The sequence below is a fragment of the Buteo buteo genome, chromosome 3 (assembly GCF_964188355.1).
Source record: "Buteo buteo chromosome 3, bButBut1.hap1.1, whole genome shotgun sequence".
In the NCBI taxonomy this organism is placed as follows: Eukaryota; Metazoa; Chordata; class Aves; order Accipitriformes; family Accipitridae; genus Buteo; species Buteo buteo.
In genome coordinates, this window is record NC_134173.1 from 20,982,434 (window position 1) to 21,008,724 (window position 26,291).

At 38.1% G+C, this 26,291-nt stretch overlaps 1 protein-coding gene across 10 annotated transcripts in view; it reads right to left on the reverse strand.

Moving 5' to 3' along the window:
* Positions 1-26,291, reverse strand: part of PTPRM (protein tyrosine phosphatase receptor type M) — a 502,188-nt gene that overhangs the window by 282,425 nt on the left and 193,472 nt on the right. For all 10 annotated transcript variants that reach the window (XM_075023029.1, XM_075023027.1, XM_075023025.1 and 7 more), the window contains exons 6-7: positions 23,888-24,062; positions 13,438-13,731 (exon numbers count right to left, since the gene is read on the reverse strand). In XM_075023029.1, coding sequence (XP_074879130.1) covers positions 13,438-13,731; positions 23,888-24,062 — 469 coding nt within the window. The remainder of the gene's footprint in view (positions 1-13,437; positions 13,732-23,887; positions 24,063-26,291) is intronic.

The following is a 26,291-nucleotide window of genomic DNA, read 5'->3' on the forward strand; positions in this document are numbered from 1 at the left end:
GTTATCACTTCTTGTACTAGAAACAGCTCTGTTCAAGATTAAACAGAACCTTGATAAGATGGCGTTGGAAAGATCCTACTTCAGTAGGAACAGTCTTAGATATAGACTGAGACAAAGTTAATGCTAATAAAGAGAAAAACAGATTGAGAAGCCCTATCTGCAAAATATTACTCTGAATTACTGCAAGACTTGATTCAACCACCAGAATTTTTCATCTTTTACAGTAAGTGAAAAAAATAACAGAAGAGTTTTTCGTTTCTTTTTAAAACAACAATGCAATGCTATTTGTCAGTGAAAGGTTTTTTGACAAAAGAAATGCTTTCATTGATTACCCTGAATTATAAATTATAGCTCTCTAATTCTTCCTCTTATAAATGAATACTCTTCACAATCTAGCCTTACTTGTCAGACAAAAAAGATGAAACTTTTATAATGGAAATTTAATTACAGTACAATTTTTGCCAGTTGTCATTCCAAAGTCATCTATAATTATGCTCAGGTCATTAAAAGTTATTTTTTTCATTTACTTGGCCAAACATGCCAGTTACACATTGGTTCATCCTCTCAAATTCAATGCTGTACAACAGTAATTAAGTAAATTATTGAATATTTTTGGTGTTTTTTTTTAAGCTAATTGCAAACAAAACATCTGCAGAAACAGTCAAAACAAAGAGCAACTGACAGTTTGATTTTTGTTTCCAAAGAACATAAATTTTTAGAAATGAAAAGGCACTTCTGTGTGTCCAGAGTAAACATCTATTATTGTCTTTTTGCTTTACATGCATTTTCCTATATGTATAATACTAAAAGATAACAGTCCACTATAAACATCATTTTTTTACTGCAAAATTTGTGGACCAGAACACCTTCAGAGAGCTTTTTGAAAGTTCTGAATCATGAACTAATGGATAAAACTGAACTCTCCCTTTCCCAAAAGAAAATCCTCTTTTTTCCTTACCAGGAACTGATCAAGCTTAACAGAATGAGTGAGAACTAAATGCACAGATAGTTTTTAATATATTTAAAATAATAAAAAGGGTGCTTAAAGGATGGTATATATTGAAAGACAGCTAAATGCAGACATTAGAAGTATAGATTTGAAAAAACAATTGTTAGAAGTATTTTAGATGGTTGGTCATATTTCTCATTATAAAAAAGATCATCTTATGGATGAAAGAAAGAACACGAATACTGATATGCAAGAGCCCTAAATCATTAACTTCATTGGCAGTCTTAATTTAAGCTCATCTTTTTTTCTTTTAATACAGGACTTCATGATAATGCTATGCACAGCATCTCCCAATTTCATTTCTTGTTTCCTTTTAGATATTTAATTAAGTATTTGCTTGCTCAATGTCTTCATAGTCAAATGTTTTACTTTCTTTGGGCCAGAATCCATCTAGCCATGTAGGTACAGGGTAGCAAAAAAGAATATAGAGCAACTTTCCTCCCTCAAACATTTGTTGCCTATAAGAGTCTGGAAGAATCTCAGTTCCACAGGGATGCCCCTCCCTGCCTAACCAACAAACTCAGCAGTAATTAGACGGATTACCAAACAAAACTATTCTTTTAAGTCTTCAGAAATGGAGGTCTAGCACTTGTTGAACTGTCTCAACTTTATTTTTCATAGTTGTAAACAGAAACGTGATGCACACCTGCTGACCATAATAGATCCTTGGACTGCAGGACAGCATCACCTATTTACAGCACTGCAGTGACCCAGCACCCTGAAGAGAAAGAGATATTTTTTTTCCTCCAAAGTCAGGATATTTCTTCATCAGGATCTGCCCTGATTTCAGGTCTCAAACTAGACACCTAGTCTATAGTCTAGGCTATAAATTTGTAATTGTACCTTATAGCAAAAGGTAGTACCAGAAAAGCTAGAACTCACAGCACCAGCTCTTCTTCATGGGAACCTTCAGGAGGCTGGACTGGATTCTCCATACAATTCTACATTTGTAAAACAAACAGCTTTGCAAAGCCAAAATGCCTCCCAAGCACTGAAAAAAAATGGAAGCACCTGAGTGGTGTCATTGTTCATTTTCCTTTGAAGTGCGGTAGAATTAACATACCGTTCATTCTGCAAACCTTTGATTTTACTTTTTCATAAGCAATTTTTTAAAAAAAAAAGAAAACTAAAAGGTTAAAAACTTAAGTATCTCAGTGTTTCTACATAATTCCTGGATGTTTCATGCTTCACAGATGCTTCAACAGAATAGTCCAGTTATGTGTTTTACAACTGGACAAAGCTGCTGGGCAAGATAGAACACAGTCTAACAGTGTCAAACAAGAGTGAGCCTTAAAATAATAAAACAGAGAAGCATGCCTGTCTGTTCATCCATTTCCATCTCCCAATACCCTTTAAAACCATGGGCAAAATTCATCGAAATAACTTGTTTCAAATTTAAACACAGTCAAATTTAGACACAGTCCTGCCAAAATTTAATTCCAGAAGATGAGAGAGCACCAAACTAGTGCCCTTATTGAGGCAGCTGAGGTCACAGAAGCAGAAGTCTAACATCAAATACTCTGTTTGACAGCAGATTCCTGGCTAACTGGGTGCTGCAAGGCAAGAGCATAGCAGGTCTGCCGTAAGAGAAAATGGGGTTACCATCATAAGGTGGTGATATTTAGTAGACAAATCTTTCAGAAATTGGGCTTCTGTTGTCTATAGGACATCTTATTTTCCTGGCTCCTAAAACAGATGGCTCAGAAGTTCAGTCAAGTCATTTTTTTAATTACAAACCCTGTGCTTTAGAGCCTAAATTCCGTTTGGTCATAGGGGTGACACATTCATACATATATATGAAGGAAAAAGAGAACGGGATTGATGGGGATATATGTGTGTGCATGTATGTGTACGTGCACATACACACCTTCAGGCTTGCAGAATTAGTTATTCTTTTAGAAATAAATTGAAGAAGTAAATATACTTTGGCCACTTCAAATGTATAAGAGCTTTTGCTTTGATTTTGGATAAGACCTTCTCCAAGATGAAAAGCCATTCTTTCCTATCTCATTTGCTAATGTTTTTGCCAAAGGATCAGCACTCTTAATAATGAAGTGAAGTTTGCCTGTAACTGGAAGGCAGTATTGCATAACAATGCAAAAACTGGAATAACTGATGTGAAAATTGCCCTCAGAAGAGGGGAAAAGTGCTCAGCAGAAAGTTGTTAAGGATAAATTCAAGGCACTGTACAACTTCACAGGGAAGGCACCTATACCCAAAGCATTCCCTTCTCTGTATTTCTAATTACTTTTAATAATATAGTACCAATGTATTTATTTAAATCTGCAGTAATACTCTGACAAGAGAGAACCAAAGCATCCATGGAACAGTTTATGTTCAATTTGTTCAGAACAGAATACTGCTGAGGAATGTGTCCTCGTTTCAGCTGGGACAGAGTTAATTGTCTTCCTAGTAGCTGGTACAGTGCTATGTTTTGAGTTCAATATGCGAAGAATGTTGATAACACACTGATATTTTCAGTTGTTGCTAAGTAGTGTTTAGTCTAATGTCAAGGATTTTTCACCTTCTGATGCCCAGCCAGCGAGAAAGCTGGAGAGGCACAAGAAGTTGGCACAGGACACAGCCAGGGCAGCTGACCCAAAGTGGCCAATGGGCTATTCCATACCATGGGACACCATGTCCAGTATATAAACTGGGGGGAGTGGGGGCGGGGGATCACGGCTGGGGCACTAACTGGGCGTCGATCAGCGGGTGGTGAGCAATTGCACTGCACACCATTTGTATATTCCAATCCTATTTTTATTACTGTTGTCATTTTATTAGTGTTATCATTATCATTATTAGTTTCTTCTTTTTATATTCTATTAAACTGTTCTTATCTCAACCCACGAGTTTTACTTCTTTTCCCAATTTTCTCCCCCATCCCACTGGGTGGGGGGGGGAATAAGTGAGCAGCTGCGTGGTGCTTAGTTGCTGGCTGGGGTTAAACCATGACAAATGACTACCAATACCTTTCACGAGTATACCTAATTTACCACGTCTATTAAAGTGCCCACATACCAGTCTTTGGTTTATAACCAGTACACTCCCAACTTGCTGGGTTTTTTTCACTCCATACTGAGAAATTCTACCTGAATCAAAGTTGGGTAAAATAATTTTTGAGTGTGTGCTTTTTGAGCTTATCCTTATAATTAATAAGAGACTGCAAAAAACCTGGAGATTGAGATATGTCATAAGATAAATGGTATTATCTACTTTTTTCAAGGGTCATTATGTTTTCTTCACATTCCCTCTACCTGTCAGATGTAAAGTTAATAATTTTGCCCCTCAGGTTTGCTATAAAATGGTGAAGGTTCATTTGTCTCCAAGAGCAGGTTAATTTCTTCCTCTGCAAATGTTTTGAAATGGGAATCTAATGAAATGAAGAATTAAGTCTCCATTTATATGACTGCTTTTCACACAACCAAAGACAGTACTACCTGGCGGCTCTTTTTACAAACACTCAGCTTCCACCCCCTATATTAATCCAGCTATAATTATCAGGAAAGAATCCTAAATGCTTCTCCTCATTGTAACAAGATGCTCCTCAAAACAAACCAATCTGACAGGTTTCATACTCCGTGTCCTTATCATCACCAGAATGTGTCTATGTTCCGTATATGCTCCAGCACATGTGTCAGAGAGAGGGCCAACAGACCTAGATCTTTGCAGTTTTCCTGTCCTCTTCCTGCCCTCCCCTTCAGGTGGTAGGGAGGGAAAATGTTCTGTTTTTCCAGGGAGACCTCTGGATGCTGTAACTGAACCAAGAATCTGTATTTAGGCACTGATGAAGACACACAAGAGTGCAGGGATTAGTAATTTCTACATAACACTAGCTTGCTCAGTTGCTGATGTTAGGAAAAGTGTTTGTGGGCACCAGCTGAAGATTCACTGAATGGAGAACCAACCTGCAATTTCCCCTGCAAAAGAAAGACACACTTGGGATGAAAGGGCAGATACCCTGATAATGTTTTATTTTTCTAAAAGAAAATGTTTATTTTTCCCTATCATTGGCAACCACAAATCTGAAGAAGCATCCAGAATGATGTGGTGGAACTCGAACTTTTGTCTATGGTAACGAGTCTTCCCATCACACTGTACCTCACTGTTCATAGAGCCTCGGTGAAGGACAGGAATATGGTGGAGAGATACGATACATCTCTGCTTGTAAAAGCAGAGTCCAGGTGAATTTAATAGACAACATGGTGACAGCTCCTCTTCCCAGCATTTGACAAAAACTCAGAATCACAGAATGGTTGAGCCAGGAAGGGTCTGGCCCACCTGGTCCAACACCCCCTACCCCACCCTTGCTCAACCAGGGCCAACAACAGCAGGCTGCTCAGTACCATGTCCAGACAGCTTTTGAGTATCTCCACTGCTCTCCCCTCACCTACCAAACCATTTCATCACAGAAGGCTATCAGATTCATCAAACATGACTTCCCCTTTGTGAATCCATGCTGACTTCTCCTTATCATGTTTTTGTCCTTTTATGTGCCTGGAAATGGTTTCCAAGATGGGTTGTTCCATCACCTTCCCAGGATTATGGCAAGGCTGACCAGCCTGTAGTTCCCTGGGTCTTACTTCTTGCCCTTCTTGAAGACAGGAGTGGCATTTGTTGCAGTTGTATTCACTGCCATTTACTGCATTTTTTTTTTTTGCTTTCATGGACTTAAAGGACTCCCAGAAGGGAATTTTAGACTGTGAGATAAAGAAAAGGAGAAATGGATTGAAAGATTTTTTATGGCAGGAATTTGGATTATTTTGTTTTTCCTTGACCCAAGATCTCCAATAACACAAGGGAAGGCTTTTCTGTAAGACAGCATTAAAGAAATCAGCTCAGTAAGGAACAACCTGGGTACTTTTTTCCAGGCAAGTGGCTGCCAAGGAAGAACTTTCATATAGTAGTAACAGCTGGACATCATTTGTGTTTTCAGTAAGGCCCTTTCCAAGAAGATGCATTTTTTTTGTTTCCTAATCAGAGGTAAGTGACAACTGACAGAGACACATGGACATACATCCCATTAGGTAATATTTTCTTGGAATTCTATTAAAATCTATCAGCTTACCTTCTACACATCCAAAAGCTGTGATGCACCTGCTAGACTGCAGAAAATCCAATACTAGCTTCCACCCTTCCTTACGAGAAAATGGACCTTATATGGGAACTATTTGTATATCAGAAAGGCATTAGGAGAAAGGATGTTACAGTACGTATTCTTCATTTCTATTAAAACTGTAACTTACTTTCACAATAAAACCATACATGAAATGTATGGTTTACTGTGGACTTCCTGTTCAGATAAAAGAATGCAACTTCCTACTAAAGCTTTGGTTTGGGTTCCTGTGGCAGGGTTTTGGTACTGGGGGAGAGGGCTACAGGGGTGGCTCCTGTGAGAAGCTGCTCGAAGCTTCCCCAGCTCCAAGCTGGACCTGCCTCTGGCCAAGGCCAAGTCTGTCAGCGATGGTGGTAGCACCTCTGAGGAACAGATTTAAGAAGGGGAACCTGCAGCAGGGGAGGAGATTGGAATGTGAGGTACACTGGAGGAGGTGGATGCCCCTGCAGCCTGTGGTGAGACAGCAGGCTGTCCCCCTGCAGCCTGTGGAGATGAGTGGTGGAGCGGAGGCCCACCTGCAGCCTGGGGAGGAGCCCGGGCTGGAGCAGGGGGATGCCCCCCAAGATGGCCGTGACTCTGTGGCAAAGCCTGTGCTGGAGCAGTCTGTGACTGAAGGACTGCAGCCCATGGAAAGGACCCAGGCTGGAGAAGTTTGCACAGGACTGCAGGCCATGGGAGGGACTCCACGCTGGAGCAGGGGAAAAGTGAGGAGTCCTCCCCCTGAGGAGGAAGGAGCGGCAGAGACAAGGTGTGATGAACTGACCACAACCCCCCACTCCCCATCCCCCTGTGCCACTGAGAGGGAGGAGGGAGAGAAAATTGGGAGTGAAGTTGTGCCCGGGAAGGAGGGAGGGATGGGGGGAAGGTGTTTTAAGATTTGGTTTTACTTCTCATTATCCTTGTTTTGATTTGATTGGTAGTAAATTAAATTGATTTTGTTTTTTCCCCAAGTCGAGTCTGGTTTTTGCCCATGACCATAAATGGTGAGTGATCCCTCCCTGTCCTTGTCTCGACCCACAAGTCTTTCTTTATATTTTCTCCTTCTCATCCCACTCAGGCTGGCGGCAGGGAGGAGTGAGCGAGTGGCTTTGTGGTGCTTTGTTGCCGGCTGGGCTTAAACCATTGCAAGTTTATTACAGCTTCAGGTTTGGAATGGTGACTTTAGAAATACCATTGAATTTTTCCATGGAAAATGAAATGGTGCAATATCTCCAACCCTCCTCCTCAGGGTTCAGGTGTCTGTGATCTGAGGTCTAACTCTGATACAATGCTGCTGTACAACCTTGATTCAAATTTCTGAGAAAATTGCTAAGTTCTGAGAAACAGCTGTACAAAAGAACCTGCAGTATAGCTTCAAGTTGACATTTTCTTATCATCACAAAACTAAGCAACGTTAAGACTTCGTTCTATGCCTGAAAAAACCTGAACCTGTCGGTTCCCTAGGCAGCCCTCTAAGGTATAGCAACAGGAAGGAAGAACTTAATTCCCAATGACACAAAGATCCTTCCTCTTTTCTTGAGACAAAAATGACAAAAGATACAAAGAAGCCTGCAACAACAGAGAAAGGCAGCCACCGTTTCTACCTAGCGAAGTTCTTAGGAAGGAACTCATCTTTCCTAATAGTGATATAGAATGGGGAAGGGCATGGAAATAAGCAGTAAGTACCACTGAGATGCAAGACAGGCCAGGGCATGAACACTAACAAAGGGAGAGACTAACTACGGAATTAATGACAGAAGATGGGAGGGCTGAAAATAGGGAAGACCAACTGCAAAGATGATTGAGTATTCAGAATGTCATACACTAGGGGCTGCAGACTGTCCTTCTTGTAGGACCTGGCAGGTGCTCCATGTCATGGGGCAGGAGGACAGTGGTGGCATGGAGAACCTGCCACCTCAGGTACTGCCCGGTGGAGGAAAGGGACAACCGTGCTTATTGGACTGTGTGGATTTGATGGCCTGGCATGTACTGAGCGTATGTTGGTGTACCTGAGCATGTTGACTTTGCATGCAGGGTTCAAGACAGTTGCTGGCCCATACCACCTGCCTAAAGATACTTCTGCCTGTTGCAACCTGATGCAGTTAGAGAGCATATGACAGTAAAGTACTGTATAATTTGTAGGGACTATCTAAAATGGGTAGATGGGGAAGATTAAGGGGTTTGTACTTTGGCTTTGAATCAGGTTACAATTTTCAACAAAGTGAACCATGTTGCCTATGTGAATACCGTATTTCCATACAGTTTTTCAAGTGGCTATAAACCTTATATGCTTCTAAGTTATGCACCCCTTGTAGCAATGAAAAGGAGAAAACAGGGAACTTGGTTAGCATTCCCAAGTGAAAATAGCATTGTTGCTCTGGTCCATGTCTGATCATTTTCAGGATCTGGTAACAGGACATGAGGTCTTAATGGATCAGAGGGAAGAGGATTGTTCATTCCATCACTGAGCATTTTGGCACATGTAGATTTTTTCACAATGCCAGTGGATGCCATTAGGCAGCACAGAACTAGCGAAGTAATTCTGACATCTTGGAAAATCACCCAGCTGAAGCCAAAGCAGTGAGCAAAATGAATAAAATGAAAAAGAATAATGCTTAGGACTGGGGATTTAAAGAGTTCCTCTGCTCTGTTCTTCCCGATTGTAACAAGCCTTCTACGAGTAACCAGGCAGTTTACAACTAACCTACAGCAGTGATGTAAGAGCTCAGTTGTACTGGGAGTAACAGCTTTCCTCCTGACAAGCTCAGGTGATGGGGTAGAAGAAACAGCAAAATGAACTATGTTAATTAAAACATTCCTGTTACTTCCTTGTATGAGGAATGTATGAATTCTCTGCCTGGAAAATTATTGGTTAAATTGACAGTGATTGTTTTTGCAAATACTCCAGGGCAGTGTGTCTTAGCACAAAGAAGTAGAGTTCTGACTGCTAAAAGCCCCCCAAAATATGGGGACATTCTATCAGAAGTTTCTTTCATGGCAGTCTTTTTATTTATTTTTTTATGTTCTTAAATTTCAATAGAGTTTTCTGGCTCAGGAAAGGAAAAGATGCTAATTTTCTAGGATTATTCCAAATGTCACAGTGAAAAAAGAAACATGATGAGAAAAAGACAATGATTTTTCCTAGGCAGCCTTAAACATCCCCTCCCTTAGCAGGAGAGAGGATTTTATTTTAGTTCTTCTTCCTAAGGTGGCTGGCTTTAAGCTGTATCTGTTCACCAGCAGATTCAAGGAACAACACTGTTTAGAAAGAAAGTTTCTAATACAGAGGCCATAGCAAAAAAAAATTTGCAGGAGCTCATTTAGCAGTTCTGAATTTTCTAGGAGGCTGTTTAACTGGGCCACTGTCTCACCATCAGAGCGCAGGGACACATACTGGGTCAAGATTTGTATCATGCAGTGCATGTCAACAACAAAACACGTCGCAAAGCACTGAAATAAATAATTCTATCCATGGAAATATTGATATGGGTAAGAGAAAACTACAAAACATAGTCTACCTTATTAATCCTTCAATGTTCCTGCTTAGGTTTTACTATGGACAGTTCTACTGGTTTGGGGTCAGATTTAGAGAAGATTTGATTCTGGTCTTTTTCAGACACCAGAGGATTCCCAATCTATTTCAGTAAAAGGTAACAGGGGTTTTTTATAACTATTGATTCTCAGGTCCTCAAACTTATTATATCCCTATGGCAGAGCCACTGTTGGTTCTGTGTTTACATACAAAGTAATTTCTTTGGTTTAAATATTTGCACAGCTATTTAGCTGCTAGCAGCGGCTCTGTGGTTGAGGTCTCTATAGCAGTGGTTGGCATGGTGAGACTCACACCAAGCTAATAGTCTTATTCCTCAGATAATGGTGTCTGAAGTGTGAAGCATTCTGACATCCTGCCCCTAAATAACTCCAATTGTGGGTGACTACTCTGGAATTCTTATTTTACAACTATACCAGAGTGAAAATGTACATCAGAGCAATTTGAGATATACTGTATAATGGAAATGTTCTGTCATGTACTTCCTCATGAATTTTTTTCCCATCTCCCACTGCCCTCCTTTTATTTTAAATGGCAGCACTCTTTTAGGTTCATAACACCATATGAGACAGCTGTGGGAAGAGGGAGCTTTGAGCACAGCAGCTAGTGATTCCAGACAACCTGGGGCAGCCTCGATTTCAGACCTTGAAACAAGAAAAGCCCTTTTTTCTAAGTCTGACTCAAATGTGGTTCACAATGGCCAAAATCCATTAAACTCCTCTTTTTCAAACCTGAACTCCACATTCTTGGTGTAAATCTAATCCAGACCTGAATGTAATTCCTCGGCCTTCCTGAACATTACACTGGAAGTGCACTTATATTTATATTACATTTCATCAAAAGGAAGCAAAGCACTTTAGAAAGTATGGAACTGCTCACTGAGGGTGATGCTCACTGAGTCTCTGGACAGACTTTTTTTCTTTGCATTCTAATTATAGATGCTTTTATTTACTAAAGTTACAGATAAGACTTGTCTATTACAAGCCTCTGAAATCTCATTTTGCTAAAATGAAAACATATTTCAAATGCTTTGGAGAATGTCTAGCATACTGCTTCAAGTCTCCAAGTGGTTCACTAGACCCCTAGGGAACAGACAAGCAGCATACAATTATCACAGTAATTAAAAAGGTGCAATGACTCTTCTCTTAAAGACTCCTGTTTTATTAATTCTACGGTATGCTTTGGAGACTGGCATTATTTTACTCCTACCCAGCTTAATTACACCGTCATTAGTTTATCAGCATCTCTTTTTAAGCCCTTGGGCCAGTTATTAGCATGTCACTTGCTAACAGTTAACCAATAACCACTAAACCTTCAAAGCAGGATCTTCTGCTATAAAAAAGCCAATTTGTAGAGACAGATTTAATATCATCATTCAATTTAAATTTTTCAGTCAGCCATCACTTTCTGCTTTTAATTTAAGAGGGTTACTGTTTAGCTTAATGAAAACGCAAATAATGCTGATGTATTACAAGATGTTACAGGTAATAAAACACTTTCAGTACATAGTAGTTTATGAGACTGAATGCATGTTTTAATACTCAGCAGTATGTACCACTGAAAAGACCAGAAAGCATATGATGTTCTTAAATGTAACTAAAATTCTGGATTTCTCTCTCTACTGGGTCTGGCTGGGATGCAGTTAATTTCCTTCACAGCAGCCTGTATGGCGCTGTGTTTTGGATTTGTGACTAAAACAAGGTTTTGTCAAGTGTTTTGAATGTTGCTGACCAGTGCTTGCACACCCTCAAGGCTTTCTTTTTCTCATTCCACCCTCCACAGCGAGTAGACTGGAGGTGGAGAAGAGGCTGGGAGGGGACATAGCAGGGACAGTTGACTTCACCTGACCTAAGGGATATTCCATACCGTATGATGTCACAGTCAGCAGTCAAAGCTCAAGGAAAGGTAGAAGAAGTGGGCATGTTCATAGTTATGGCATTTAGCTTCTCAAGTAACCACTATGTTTGCCAAGGCCCTGCTTCCCAGGAAGCGGCTCAACATCTGCCTGCTGATGGGAAATAGTCAATACATTTCTTTTTGTGCTTTGCTTGTGAGCGCAGCTTTTCCTTCACCTAATGAACTGTCTTCATCTCAACCCATGAGTCTTCTTGCTTTCCATTTTCTCCCTGTCCCTTGGTAGAGGTGACTAAGTGGCTGCGTGGGTACTTGGCTGCTGGCTGGTGTCAACCCACCACACTCTCTAACCGTTTAGTACAGACAGGCTCACTTACACAGCACCCGAAGTTACATTATCTAATGATATAAGCAGATGATCAAACTATGAGAAAAACTGTTTTAATTTTAAAATAACTGAAATACTTGTGTATTAAATACATACTTACCTTGTCTAGACAAATAATTTTACATTACTATGAAAGGCATAGTAACCCAGAAACCCTCCTGAAGGAAACTCTAACTAATTTTTATGCCTCACTTTTGACTAAGCTGATCTTAGTCTAGTAAATAAAATCTTATAAATACTAAATACTTAACTATTATTATAACTTAACTGTATTGCTTTTTGATATTTTTCATTAAAAACTTCTTTCCAGCAATGAGAGGAAGCAAAAAAACCAAAAAGAATATCAAAGAGTTAGTACTTGTATAAGCTTGCATCTTCAAAACATAACACCGGGATTCTGACAGCAACTATATTTCATTCTGTTTGACGTTGCACCAATCAGTTCAACTGAAATGCCATTTAGCCACTGACAGGTGGCCAGCTGACTTTACAAAAAGTAACTTTACTTTCATATGCAATGGAAACACATCATTATTTTTGTTGAAGTATATAACTTTTTTCCTGTTAAAAAGACAAGTAACACCAAGACATGCTTTAAAAGATTAGGATCAATAAGCTAATACCATTTGCTTAGTCCCATTTCTTCTATGTACACTTCCGCTCATCTTCCACCAACTTTACAGCAGCAGAAAGAAGATTCAAAATATTGGGATAAAATACTAACAAGAAAAAAAAAAAATCCAGGTCACAGTATACTCTATTATCTTCTGAGCAGCTGAATCCCAAATTAATATCACTGCCACTCTTCCTGAAAATTACCATACAAATGCTTTGTTATAATAGGTCTACTTTGTATCCTTTTACAGTCAGAGGTCAGCACTATTAATTATAACATCCAAAACAGGAGTCAAGACTGCTACGCAGCACCACTAATCACACTATCTCATTTAACGAAAGACATGCTACCAGTCACTCAAGAAAGCAGTCCTTTGCTAAACCTCATCTGCTAATTGAGGCTTAACAGTGCATATTTTTGCTGTTATACAGGATCTATTTCCACTTTATCTACAAGTTTGATATACATGACATTGAGAAAAGGAAAAAAGAAACTTACTCCAAAACAAACAAAATTTCTATCAAGCTTGGGATACTAGCCAAAAAAAAAGAAAAAAAAAAGAAAAAAAAAAAAAGGATGAACTAACCTGAAACCCAGATATACACTAGCAAGAGAGGGGTGTAATGAAATGGAGAGAGCTCAGTGCATAGCTGATAGTAAAAATTGTTTATTGATACAGCACTCTACACTGACCACTTTAAGGCATGCATAGGCACGATTTCATCTACGATCTACAGTGGCACTGAAGGTTGGTTTCAAGGTCATTGCAGCTGGCAAATGCTAATAGCTTATATTTAAAAGCATTCAGTCTTAATTCCTGCAGCCTGCTGACTTAAGGTAGACAATAAAAACTGCTATTGAAATAACTTACATTTTCAACCTTAGAAAGATGCTTACAACTTTCCAATCACTTTTGAGTACTCACCAGCACATTTTGTTCTTGTTTTCAGAGCTGGGCCAGGAGATCCGGTTCCTCCTTCACCTGGTCTTGTAAGTAATACACTGATTTCATATTCTGTGTCAGGATCCAGGTGGCCAATCTTATAGCTTGTGGAGTCCACAGGCTGTATGTCATACCAGCTTCCACTTGAAGTTCGATACTCAACTTCCCTTTGAATAATGGGTCCATCCCCATTGATGGAATTGGCATTCAACTGTATCCACAGGTAAGTCGCACCAACTGAGGACAGCTGAGGTGGAGCAATAGGAACTGGTGGCTCTGAAACACAATAAGTTACAAAAAGCAGCAATAATTATAATGGCATTTTTTTCATTTTCTAAAACATTCAAATAAGCAATGGGTTTTGTACTATATTAGAACTGAAGATTGCATAAAAATATGGATATGAAGAAATCATCACTACAGATTAACTTATTTCCAATAAACTGCAATATGCAAACTCTTTTGCTTATGCACTTGGGAGTTTTTAACATGAAGCTTTTGTTTTATAGCATGTAACTTCAAACCAGGTACAACTAGAATTCTATTAACTAGACATTACATGGCAACTTTTAACTTCCAATTTAAAAAGAAAGATGATCGCATGTTTTCTTATCAAAATACTGTTCTTCCTGGATGTAAATATAAATCCTACTCAAAACTAACATTTTTAAGCTAAAATTGATACTGTAGTCTGACCTTAGACATAGCCAGAACATTCATTTCTGCATGAAAACAAAATGAATTTTTTATTCATTATTTCTCATAGACTCCTACTCAGCCTTCATATTTTTCAGACTCTGCAAGCAGTATAAATACAATATTTTTTCAAGTCCTATATCCTGGTTTAACAGAAAGACCTTCTATATGAGAGCTAGGGGAATTATTGAGTCTTTACTATAAGTCTGACTCTATTTCATGTAATGGCTTATTTTCACTATCACACAGAAGCAGTACTGTCTCACAGAGCAAGCACATGTGTGATCTCCTGATAGTTTGCATTCTAAAGATTTTAAAAGTGAGTAAAATATTAAAACGACTTTTATTTATCACGTGATAGACATCCCATTTTAAATCAGACTGCAGAAATAATTTGCTGACATCATCTCTTTTTAAAGGTAAATAAGAAATTCATTTTTTTCCTATTGCTTAACCAGGAAATTACTCTGCTGTTTCATGCATCACATCTGCATAAAATTCACCTTCCCATTGGTTAAATATATTCAAGTAGAACGAAAACAGGCTGCTGTAATAAGGCACTGTTTGATCCAATATTCTTAACATATCTATCAGCAAACATTTCCACCTTCTTAAGGCTACACAGAATACGTAATGAATGTAGAACATCTGTCTTCCCTAAGCTGTAGACTCAGATTTATCCTTTTCTGCTAACCATTTCCGGAAGTGTTGAGGTATAGGTAGTCAAACAGAAAAGAAGTTGAATTTATATATTTCATCATTTTCTCAACGACTTCTAAGTCAGAGTCAAAGCAAAAAACATAAAAGAATGAAGCACAAGGGAGAAAGGAACTCTGGAAGTAAGTATTAATATTTCCTGAGAAACAGCAGAATTGCTATTTTAACAAATGTAGTTATCCTATGTTATGCTACCTTTTTTCGTTTACAGGAAGAGAACTCACAGAGCACTAAGTACACTGAAGATCAGCTATGCCTCAGATAGTGTTTCTAATTAGCACTGTACATTTGTATGTAAGTTTCAATCTGTGCAATCTGTTAGTAATTGCTGAAATATGACACCACAAAACAGCAAACATAGGCATCGGCATTGTATATTTTCATCTTAAGAATACTAATTGATTACTGTCATGAAGAACATGATACAGTGGACAACAATCAAGAATGTCTCCAAAGATGTCTACTAATTATTGCTGACTGGAATAGACATAAAAATAGCTTTATATGTTGTGGTAGATTCCAGTTCGTAAAGAAAAGAATATTGTTTACATTTTCATATCGCTAGGGAAAAAACTGTTATCTGTCAGTAGCAATATATGGCAAACTGATGTCATCTTTTGGTTAGACACACAATGCAGTTTTATTGAAATTATTGTTCCTGAAGTATATCAACTATGGCTTCATACAGCGATAGCATGTCTGGAAACAGTTCTGACTTGACTCAAAATGATTTAGCATCAAATTAAATCATTAGGCTGTTTTGTGAACCAAGACATGAAATGGAACTTTTATAGAGCATCCTAAGGCATTTACTTAGCCATGCTGAAAGAACAGTTAATTACTTTCAAGTTTCAAATGCTACTAAAGGCTGCTGAAGTGCCATTCAAAATGTGAACTCAGGAGTTAGGTCACTAAGGTTAGTGGTTACACCAATTCATTCTAAGTATTACAAGTACTTGAAATAGAGAGTATTTTATTGTCTTTTTATCCCTTGGGGCATATTTTTCATTCCTTTGTGACCACAGTGCAAAAGGTTAATGCAAGCTGCATTATTTCAGCAAAGCCTGCATATACTGCAGTTTAATACTAGTAACATATTTTAATACTAAAATTAGTCTTGTTACCAGAGATCGAGGTTACATAAAATGAACCTTTCATTACAAACATGATGCTCGTTATTAAGTGACTGGTTAAAAACATAAGACCCAGAGTTAAGCAGGCAATTTAATACAAACAGCGTACTACTAAACATGAGCTGATTTCATGACTAAAGTATTAAAGTTGTTCTTCTGACTTACTAATTTCTTCCTTCTTTAGGCAGAATTATTTAATTTTTTTAGCATACTGAGCAGTTTGCATCACTTAATCAGGTAAGTACCAGACTGCAGCACCACCATCTTTCTCTAAAAGCAGTTTTACTGGTGGCCACTGGGGTAGTCTCAAATAAATACCATGCAAATTATTTTCTAATTAATACCTTTATGAAAAAAGTACAATAGACCTGTGAATTTAGACCTGTGTACATCCAAGGAAGGAATTTCAACGGACTGCAGAAACGAGTTTGTAGCAGTGGCTGTTTAGTATGATGGTTTAGCTTAAAGAGGAGTTCTTCCTTGTAGATCTTTCTTGAAACAAGTAAACAAAGCTATTCAGTACTGTGAAACCCTTAAAGATAGGTTTTTAAAACAGAATATTAACTCAAAAAAAGAAGGTAAGTTTATCCATAATTTCAAATGTAATGCTTTTTAGACTTTGGACAGATAGGTGACTTCTTGGATTCTGTGACAAATGGCGACAGGCATAATCCCTTATGGAAAGAAAATAGTGGCCACCTTACAAAGCCAGAGGTCTGCAGATGACAACAAGCTTTAGGCAGATGCTCTAATGTCACCCTACATAAATGTGGGGTTTTTTTACAGTAAATATAAGAAAAAGACAGAGCCTTTATGATAAGGAGCAGCAGTTCTCTTATGCAGAGGATAAAAAGAAATTTAGCTGTACATGCATATAAACTATCTATTCTTATGCGCTTCTATATTAATTGGAAACATACTTGAAATGGCAACTCTTATTTACACTGCTTTGTACTTTAAATTATACAAAATCTTCAAATATTTTCTACAAGATCCTAACATGCTTATGTTTTGCAGTTCTTTTACAATTGCTATAGGGAGGGGAAAGGCCTCACACAGAGATGCCAGTGGAAATAATGTAAATCTCTGAGATTTAACTTAGTTATAGAACACAAAAAATAGACATTTCTTCTCTGTGGCTCAGAACAGCTAACTTGAAAAATGAAAAAAAATCTACCTCAATAGCAACCACAACATTTTTTTATTTTTCTTTTGAGGTGAGAGAGTGGGAGAATGGAACCATGCTACATTTGCGGGGGAACAGGGAAGAAACATTTATCCTGCAAGCTGATTTTTTTATACTTACATAGTAACTGTTAGAAAGACAGTGCCATGATATTCCCATGTGATACTGTTCAGAACAACATGAGTAGGTGAAGTGATAAAAATAAGGTATCAATCATCTCTGATGCTATGTCCACATTAATAACATCTTAGTTATTATAAAACTAATCAAATCATTATAATTTTATAGTCTTGAAATCAACTAAACAGCTTTATTTTAAGAATATTTTCTTCCATTTTCCTCTCTATTTTGTTTTTTTCATAGATATATGTATTATTGTGCTCCTCTTTTGAACATGCAAATGATTCCAACCCTTTGGAAACAATGGAGAGCAGTGCCATTTTGCAGCATTTAATTGTGGATGAAGGGCAACAAATACCCCTACTGATAATAAAAGACACAGCAATGATTTTGAAACATCATGGTTCTTCATGCAATATTTTTTCAAAAAAGTCTTTAAATAATTCCTGCCAAATCATTTAATTGTTTAATTAAACAATACCTCTAAACGGTATGATGCATAACACGTGAGCTAATTTTACACTACTCCTTTACTGAGAGTGTTCAGGATGAAAGGTTGACCTGACCCAGTATCCTAATGTTCTTAAAATTACTTGTAAATTCATCATTTTAAGAAAATGTCATTGTTATATTTTATACATATTTTGAAACTTTACAGAAAAACAAATGTCCTTGTACTATACAGATAAGCCTATGCAGGTACAGTCTAATTAGTTGGGCATTAGTAGATACCCAGCTAAAGCCGGTAGTAAGGAGCAGTACTATTACCTCCCATCCCTAACTAGGCACAAACTGTTCCCAAACTGTTCCCTTCCCCAGACGTAATTCCTCCCAAACCCAATCGCTCTGACCTTCCCACTCCTGACTCGCCAACTCTCTTTTAAGACAATGGCACATCAGCCTGCACTGGTCTCACTCCATCCATCCACATCTGCTTAAGTGGTCTAAATCCATATACTCTTCCTATTCTCAGCTTTGCTCAGTTTTTGTTTTCTCCCCACGCTATGGTCACCACCCCCACATTCCAAACACCACTAAATTCCCACTCCAGGTTTGGGTTTTACCCCAGGCTGTATCTACAAGCTCTGTGCCTGCTCCTCTCTCTGCCTTCCCGTCTGCTGCTGTTCTTCTAATCATGCTTCTCCCTAGCATCTGCTTTTCTTCTCCCCTCCTGCACTAGACAGTTCCCCTTTCCAGACAGTTCCCTTTTTCACAGGCCTCAGCCCCCATCCTCATACCCTACATACATATATATGTATATACACACATACATATTTTTGCATATGCATGTATGTTTATCTTCACAGTTTGCTATCTTTATCCCTAGTTTTTAGTGCTTATGCAGTCCCAGTTTTCACCTATCTCCCTTCTCATTTCAAAACACCTCCCAGTTTGCCACACCCTTCAGTCCCAGTACTAACAACCTCATCCAAGTATGCGGCTTCTTGCTCTTGCACCTCTTGTTATCCACATCATGCATCTCACCATCTTACCCTCACAGTACAAGGGCTCAGGAAGGTATAGGGCTGTATACTAAAACCACAGGAATGGTAAGCTCACAGCTTTTGATTCCTGTGCCTGGATCCAGCCTGTCCCAGAGGAGCTCAGATCATTGCTTGCATTTAAATTCCACTCACCGTATCTAGAATTTGGGGGGAATTTGACAGTTTAACTCAGAGAAGTCTCAGGGTCTCGGTGGGTTTTATTTAGTAGCTTGTAAATTGACTATACTTGAAAACAGATTTTTACAGAAACAGAAAAATCGTATTCTTGACATAACTATTACCCTCCTGAAAAAAAAATTCCTGCTTCAAAGCCCCAAGTCTTCAGCACTTTCCTATGGCAAGTTTGCTAAGATGGCTGAACTATCTCTCTCAACTGTTTTGGCTGCAGGTTTCTCAAAACCTTCAGGCTGTGGCACACACCTACACTTGAGAATATCAGTCTGAAGTCAGTTTGCCAAAATATGAGCATCCAAAAGCAGGACTTCATGATAGGAATTGTCAGGCAACCATAAAAATAAGTCCTAATACCAGCACTGTTTGTAAAAAAGGGGTACAGACAGACTGATGGATCTAGCATGAAGGGTTAGTTGACAGAGAGAGAAAACAGACATTAAGTACCTGTGTATATTTAATGTATGAGAACAATTGATACCACAGATAAGAAATTGTTAATATTTTCTTACTGTGTCTTGCACTCAAAATGATTTTGCCCTCTAGAATAAATTCTTTGCTCTAGAGGTCCAGAAGAGGTTTGGTTCTATTGCCAGTGTTAAATCTTCCACTTGGAAAGATGCAGACGTTTAAGCTGCCAGCATTACAGATGGCTACCTTTCTATGCCCTCGCTTAAAAACCTAACAAAACTCCTTTTAACCAATTTGACACCTAGGTTTACCCTGTTTGAACTCAATAAGCAGTCTGAACTCTGTAATAATCTGATGTCTGCTCAGACAGGCTCATTCAGTTCTCCTAAATCTAATCTGTGTTGGATCTGCCCACTATTAGAAAAATTCAACCCAGAAACTGTATGTAGAAGTCCAATTTACTTCACCAAATACATTTAATCAATTCCACCCTACTATTTTCCTTTTGCTCAATGTTTGATTACTTTTATGCCACCTATTAGATAGAAACTGCTGGTTTTTTACAATAAGTGGGTGATCTGACAAGGCCAATTTCCTGTCTCCCATTAGACACAGTGACATTTCAATCCAATTCTCTGACAAACTTAGATGAGGATACTATGTAGTTTGAGCACACACAATGACAAGGCACTTGTCTTTTCAGCCTTTCCTATCAGAACAAACACTTGGGCAAATTGAAAACCTCCCCTTCAAGATTTATTTAAATAGAGCAATCAATACTTTATTTCACCATCCTCTAAAAGGCATATAAGATAACACAAACAAGTTTTCAGAAAAAAAAAAAAATTTTCCCCTTCTTGTTTAAGGCCAGACTTATTGTTCACTGACAGGCTTGTTGCTCATTAAATTGACAATATTCATGTTTACAGTTCTTTAATAAGACAACATGGGATTAACTGACAGCTCTTTAATTGCCCCCCTTTTTTTTTCCCTCCATACAGATTAAACCTTGCTATAACCATATCTGCTCAGATAAAAAAAAAAGAAGAAAAAAAAAGAAAAAAAAAAAAGAACATTTGGCAGTTTCTTACATATCTCTCATCTTCAACATTTCATTCCTATTCCTTTGCGATTTCAGGTTTGGTTTGCAGCACCTCATACTAGTGGCCCTTCCGCTGATTTCAAAAGTTCTGGTACCTGGTCTCCAGTGCCACACCACATCGCGCCACAGCAGCACTACAAACCTTGAAGAGGTTTACATAAGAAAGTAACTGGAATCTACTTAGGCTAAATTCCTATTTAGTGAAACTATGTCTACAGTGAAGTAGAATGGATGTTGTACAGAGCTGTAACCCACTCTACTGTGCAAATGTCCCTACTTAAAAGCAAAGATATTTTGAAAAAATCCCAACTCCATTGCAGGATTTACTTACTTGCAACTTGAGTTACAAGTTCAGTAACCAGAATGAAACAGAGCACAACAGATCTGAAGAACTGATTCTCTTGAACTTACAAATGCTAGGGTTGACTCTCCTATCATCCTAGCAACGTAAATTCCAGGGAAATTCCTCCTAAGTCAGCTTAGTTACCCCAGCGTAAACGAGAAGAGAATTAGGTTCATTGTTTGCAACAAAGAGTGGGGAGTAATTGCACTACTGTTTCTACAAATACTATTATTAAGCCATCAGTAACTCCCAAGTAGACTAAGCTTTACATGCAATATGGGTAAATGTACATTTTCATGATGTATTGATGGTAATGGATTAAAAAAAAAAGATACAGCTGCACTGAAATCAATCCATTATCTTTGAATTCTGCTAACTAACATTGCAGAAAAGCTGCTCAAAAAATTAGGAAATACAACTTCTTAATTATATGCCATCAATAAGAAAGCATATTTACTAATTAGCCCCTAATGCTGCTGTTTCAGTATAGTCATCTAAGGCTTTACAGTGCAATGTTTGAAATGGGTCTTTTTAAGTCAGAAGGAATGACCTGCAGGTGGTCTCAGAAAAGCTCCAATACAGGCAATGGGGATTACCATAATTACTTTGCCACTCTACAAGTAGTTAATGGGATTACACCCTAAGGCTATCCACTTGTTCACAGTGCCCAGTGCAAATTTTCTGAAAGGATCTGGGTATGCACAAATGCTTTAATGATATACTTCACAATTTCATCTACTGCACCACAAAAGGAGAAGTAATAAACTAAGACACTTTAAATCAAAGAAATTGAAAAAAAAAAAATCTAACTTCTTCGGCTTCCTGTACCTCCTGTTACTGATGCAGTAAATCTTCTATCTGCCTCCTTCAGGCAGCCTCTGTTCTTCCTTGTTTTCACTGGCATTAGGTCTGAAAGATGCTTCATCATTCCTATTGGGGCTCAAAGTCCACACTTGCTTTCTTTGCTGACTTCCATACATTTTCATTTTTGGCCACCCCTTTCATTTCCTTTTCATGCTTGGACTTAAATAACCTCATTTTTCCCACCATGCTTTATAATTATATTCTCATCTCACCCACTCTATTTGTTTCCTCATCTATCCATTCAAATACTACAATTTGTTTTGCCTTGTTATCTTCATACACTGCTTATTTGCAACCTCCTTCTCCTTGTCTTGTCCTGTTTCTCTCCATTTTCTCTGAAACACACCCACTAAACCCATATTCTTGCTTTTGGAAAATAGTTTCTTCTTCATTATGGCTCTCTTGCATCTTCTACCGGTGACCTAGTATTCCCCAGTCTAACCCATAGCCCAAGTTTCTTCCTCTCCAATCAAACCTTCCTCATCTCAAAAACATTGTTCTAACTATATCACTTCTCCGTTATTCCACTCCTCATTTTCTTCTTAAATATCCCCCTCAATTTTTATGTAATTCAAAAAACCTCATTCTTATCTACAGCATAACTGCTAATGTTCCTGTATTTCTTCTCAATGTAAACTCTATTGTTCTTCTCACTTTGTCTGATCTTTTTTTCTGCAAAATTTCCACTTTGTGTTTTTAACGTCTTGGCCTGATTCTTTATTTATGCCACTGTGCCTCCTGTCCTTCAAATCCTTCCTTTACTACTAGCTTCTGGCACACATGCTTTCTATATTGACTTCAGAAACAAGATACATGGTACATTTTCAGATGTAACAGTTATCCTACACCTTGCTTATTGTCCTACATAGAAGTTGCCTTTAGGAAAAAGATCACACCTTTAAAAAGTCCTGACAAATCCCATATAGGTTTATAAATACACAAAATAATTAAAGAGTTAAGAGAAAGAAAAGAGGAAACCCCAGATCAACTAATAACAAAGCCCTTATCCAGTCTGCTGTCTGCAACAAAAACTGTGCAAGCTCTTATACTGCAATAGGTACCGATTCTTTAATTAGGTGACTAAGTCATAAGAAAGGTTAATTTGTATCTTAACACAAAAGATAAAACCTAGAGCAGAATTTGGAAAGCAGAGTGACAAGAAAGTACTACATAAAAATTAAATTTCTTGCTCTGTTACTCCTTAGCCTGTAAGTTTCTTTAATTCCATTAGAACAGCTACAATGATATAATCCATGATAATCCAAATGCTATCCCCAAAAGAAAAAAAGTCCTGCCCAACAAAGGATACTGTTTCTAAAATCAGAGGATGCAAGTGTGTCCTTCCTAATTCCCAGAGGAAAATCCCACATCTGTGGTGGATTTAATTTTAGGGCACTCATTCACTCCTTGCAAACTTGGATCAAATTATTTTCAGAAAGAAGAGAAAAAGAGCCTTTAGCCCTCCACCTCACTTCTTGTTTGTTAGACACAGAATGGACCAGAAAGGGAAGATACATAACACAATAATGTGGCTCCATAGGTTAGATGCTGCAGAATCTGTTTTTGTCTCTGATAGAACAAAAATAAAATTGTGTTCCTCCAAAATGCTAGTATAAAAGAAGAAATCAAAATGTAATTTAAACATAACTAATGTTAAAAAATTGGTTTAGTGCAGTTTTCTATAGTAAGGATGGACAGATCTGTATGCATTCTATTTACATACAAGTGTTTCCTGCTGTTTTTAAAACCATCTCTTCATATATTGGAATATGTGTATTTTATGTGTTCATTTTAATGTAAATCTTTCATATTTTGCAGTAAATATATTTTTAGAATGCAATCTCCACAAAGAAGGTAAAAGCCAGTATTATGTTCTTACTTTAAAAAAAAAAAATCTCGTAAAGACATATGGTTCTAAACAGTGCATTTTGGGGAAATACTTAAAACAACAGCCAACAAGTAACTAGTTAATTAGCCTTCACTTCTTCTGTCATTCCCTTGTTACAGCTAGATAGACTCTTAAGATTTACATAAATAAAGTCTATTTATTGAACCTCTTATCAACTGTAACAGGCTATAGGTGACATTCTTATATTATATATATAAGGCTATAGGTGAATTAGCAATTGCAGGTCCTTATTCCATACACTGAGCATGCAAATACTGAGTTTTATTGTGAAATACCTTTGACTATCAGTTCTGCATAGTTTGATACACCAACTCCTCCTTCTGTCCGAATCATGCAGCGATAGTTGCCAGCGTCCCGCTTCGTGGCATTTACCACACTAAAAAGAGCTACAAATCGGCGGAAGTTGAACACTTTTATGTCCTTCAAAGGTGCATCCCTTACATAAATACCCTAGGCGAAGAAACAAAAATAAAGAATATTGTTAGTCATATTAAAAAAAAAATAAAATACTGACAACCAATTTTATTTTTCTCAAGTTCCCCAAGAAGGGAGGCAAGATAAAAGCAGAAGTCTGTATATGTTACTTTTACAGATGTTTACGCTGTGTGAGACTTTACTGCTTTCCCATGTGAGTTAAACCATTCATCATCAGTGGGCAACCACTCATCTGGAACAGCTGCTTTCAACTCTTTATAGATTAACTAATAGAAAGATTTTAAAGCAATGTAACATTTACTTGCTTGGCTTGCTTTACACAAATATTTAAAGTTATTTCCTTTAAAGAAACATGAAACCCAGCATACTCAGTCTCTGCTTTCTCTTCCCATCCTCACCCGCTACTTGGCATATGCATCTTGCACAGCTTACACAGAAATGTCAGTGGATGGTTCTCATACTCTAGCACCTACACATGGGGTTATCAGCGACTCAGGTAGAAGAGACTAGACACAGATTTACAAGGCAAATGACCAACAAGGCTGAAGCTGTCTCCGTGTCTCACTTCCTCAGCGTGATACTGGGAACTAGGCAGTTTCTACTTCAGTGCAGTGTCTTGTCCTCAATTTAACATATTGCATGCAGGGCACAAGAAAACGAGCCATTTAACAGCCAAGGAGCACAAGGTCCAGCATAAGTCCCATGCTACCAGCCTACTCCCTCATGTGATCCAGTGCATGCCTGGAGGAGTGAAAAAGGGAGGGCAGCAGACAGAAGAGGGCAGAGATGACATCTTGCCATGACCTCTGACACAAAGAGGAGGGCAGAGAGACTTGGCTGTCAAATTGTCATCAGAACTTGCACTCCACCTGCCCATGAAATAGGATATGTGCGCTATGAACACTCGAAAATCATCAGAAAAATGTTTAATCATCAATTTACTAGAACTGGCTGAAAAAAACATATACAAAATCTAGTGACAACATTTACTCCCCAAAGACGCTCTCTCCAGGAAGGCATATGCACAATCTGACGCTATGTAATAATACCAGTTATTTTTAGTGGGTTTTTCTGACTTCAGGAGCTCCAAGCAGAGCAAGGGTCCTGCACTGCCGAGCTTCTATAAACCATCCACACAGCTGGTGATGTCTGTTTCTCTGCCCTGGAATTTGTAGTTTGTCCAGCAGAATTTAAGACCTACATAAGAAATACTGACCTCATTTTGTTATGGCCTTTACTTGCCACTATACTGAAAGTACAAAATTAAACTCATCCATGAATCATAAAACCAAGTGAAAGTTAATCATGCCAGTAATGCCAAAGAAGAAGTATAATTAAGAGTAAATACTAATTCTCCTGCACAGTAAGGCAGAGTTATTTCCTCTTCAAATATAAACGTGGGTGATGCACAGCTTTTTTAAAAGAAAAAAAAAATGCTTGTAAGATGCCCAAAGAATGTACTATCATGCCTTAAAAATTACTCAGTCTTAAATTATTACTTGAGAATTACTTCAGATAATTGCGAGCTCCTTAAAATTCCTAGAATTCTGAGCTGCTGATAAACCAGCTTCTCTAAAGTGGCATGGCAGTTACCGAAAACAGAACTTGGAAAGAAACATTTCAGACTACTATTTCAAAACTACTATTTTTACTGCTTTTGCAACTGTATTATCCTTCTAGCAAGAATGGCTGCAGATAGCAGTAAGCAAGCAGAGCAGGTTAATTATGATTTTGGAGAATGAATATTTCTTAAAAGCAACTTTATTTTTTACCTAAGACAGTAACTGATTAATCCTAATTATAAGAGCTGCTGAGCAGTCACAAACCACATGGTTTTAAAGTATGTTTCTGCAGCTTTCAGACTCTTTAAGGACTCTGTGCATAGCCAAGTTAAGTGCTTATGTTACATCCACCCACACTAGTTTTTCCTTCCTTCTAGTCACAACATCAGGAAACTTCACACAGACTACTTTATCCTGCCAAGAAATAGGGTAAGTTATTCTCTAGGGAAGAACATACCACCTTACAATGACTAATTCTAGTACCTAAACTAGCTCAGTTTATTTAGAGTGTGAACAAGCCCCTCTGTGCTCCAGCCTGCTCGGTACACCCACCCTTCCAAGTGGGGCACCTGCATCCAGAATTTACCAGGAATCTCATGTGTTTTAACACAACTGAAGAACCGTGTAAATATTTATGAATTATTTCTTGCTGTTCCCACCCAGCAAAGGCTACAGGATGCTC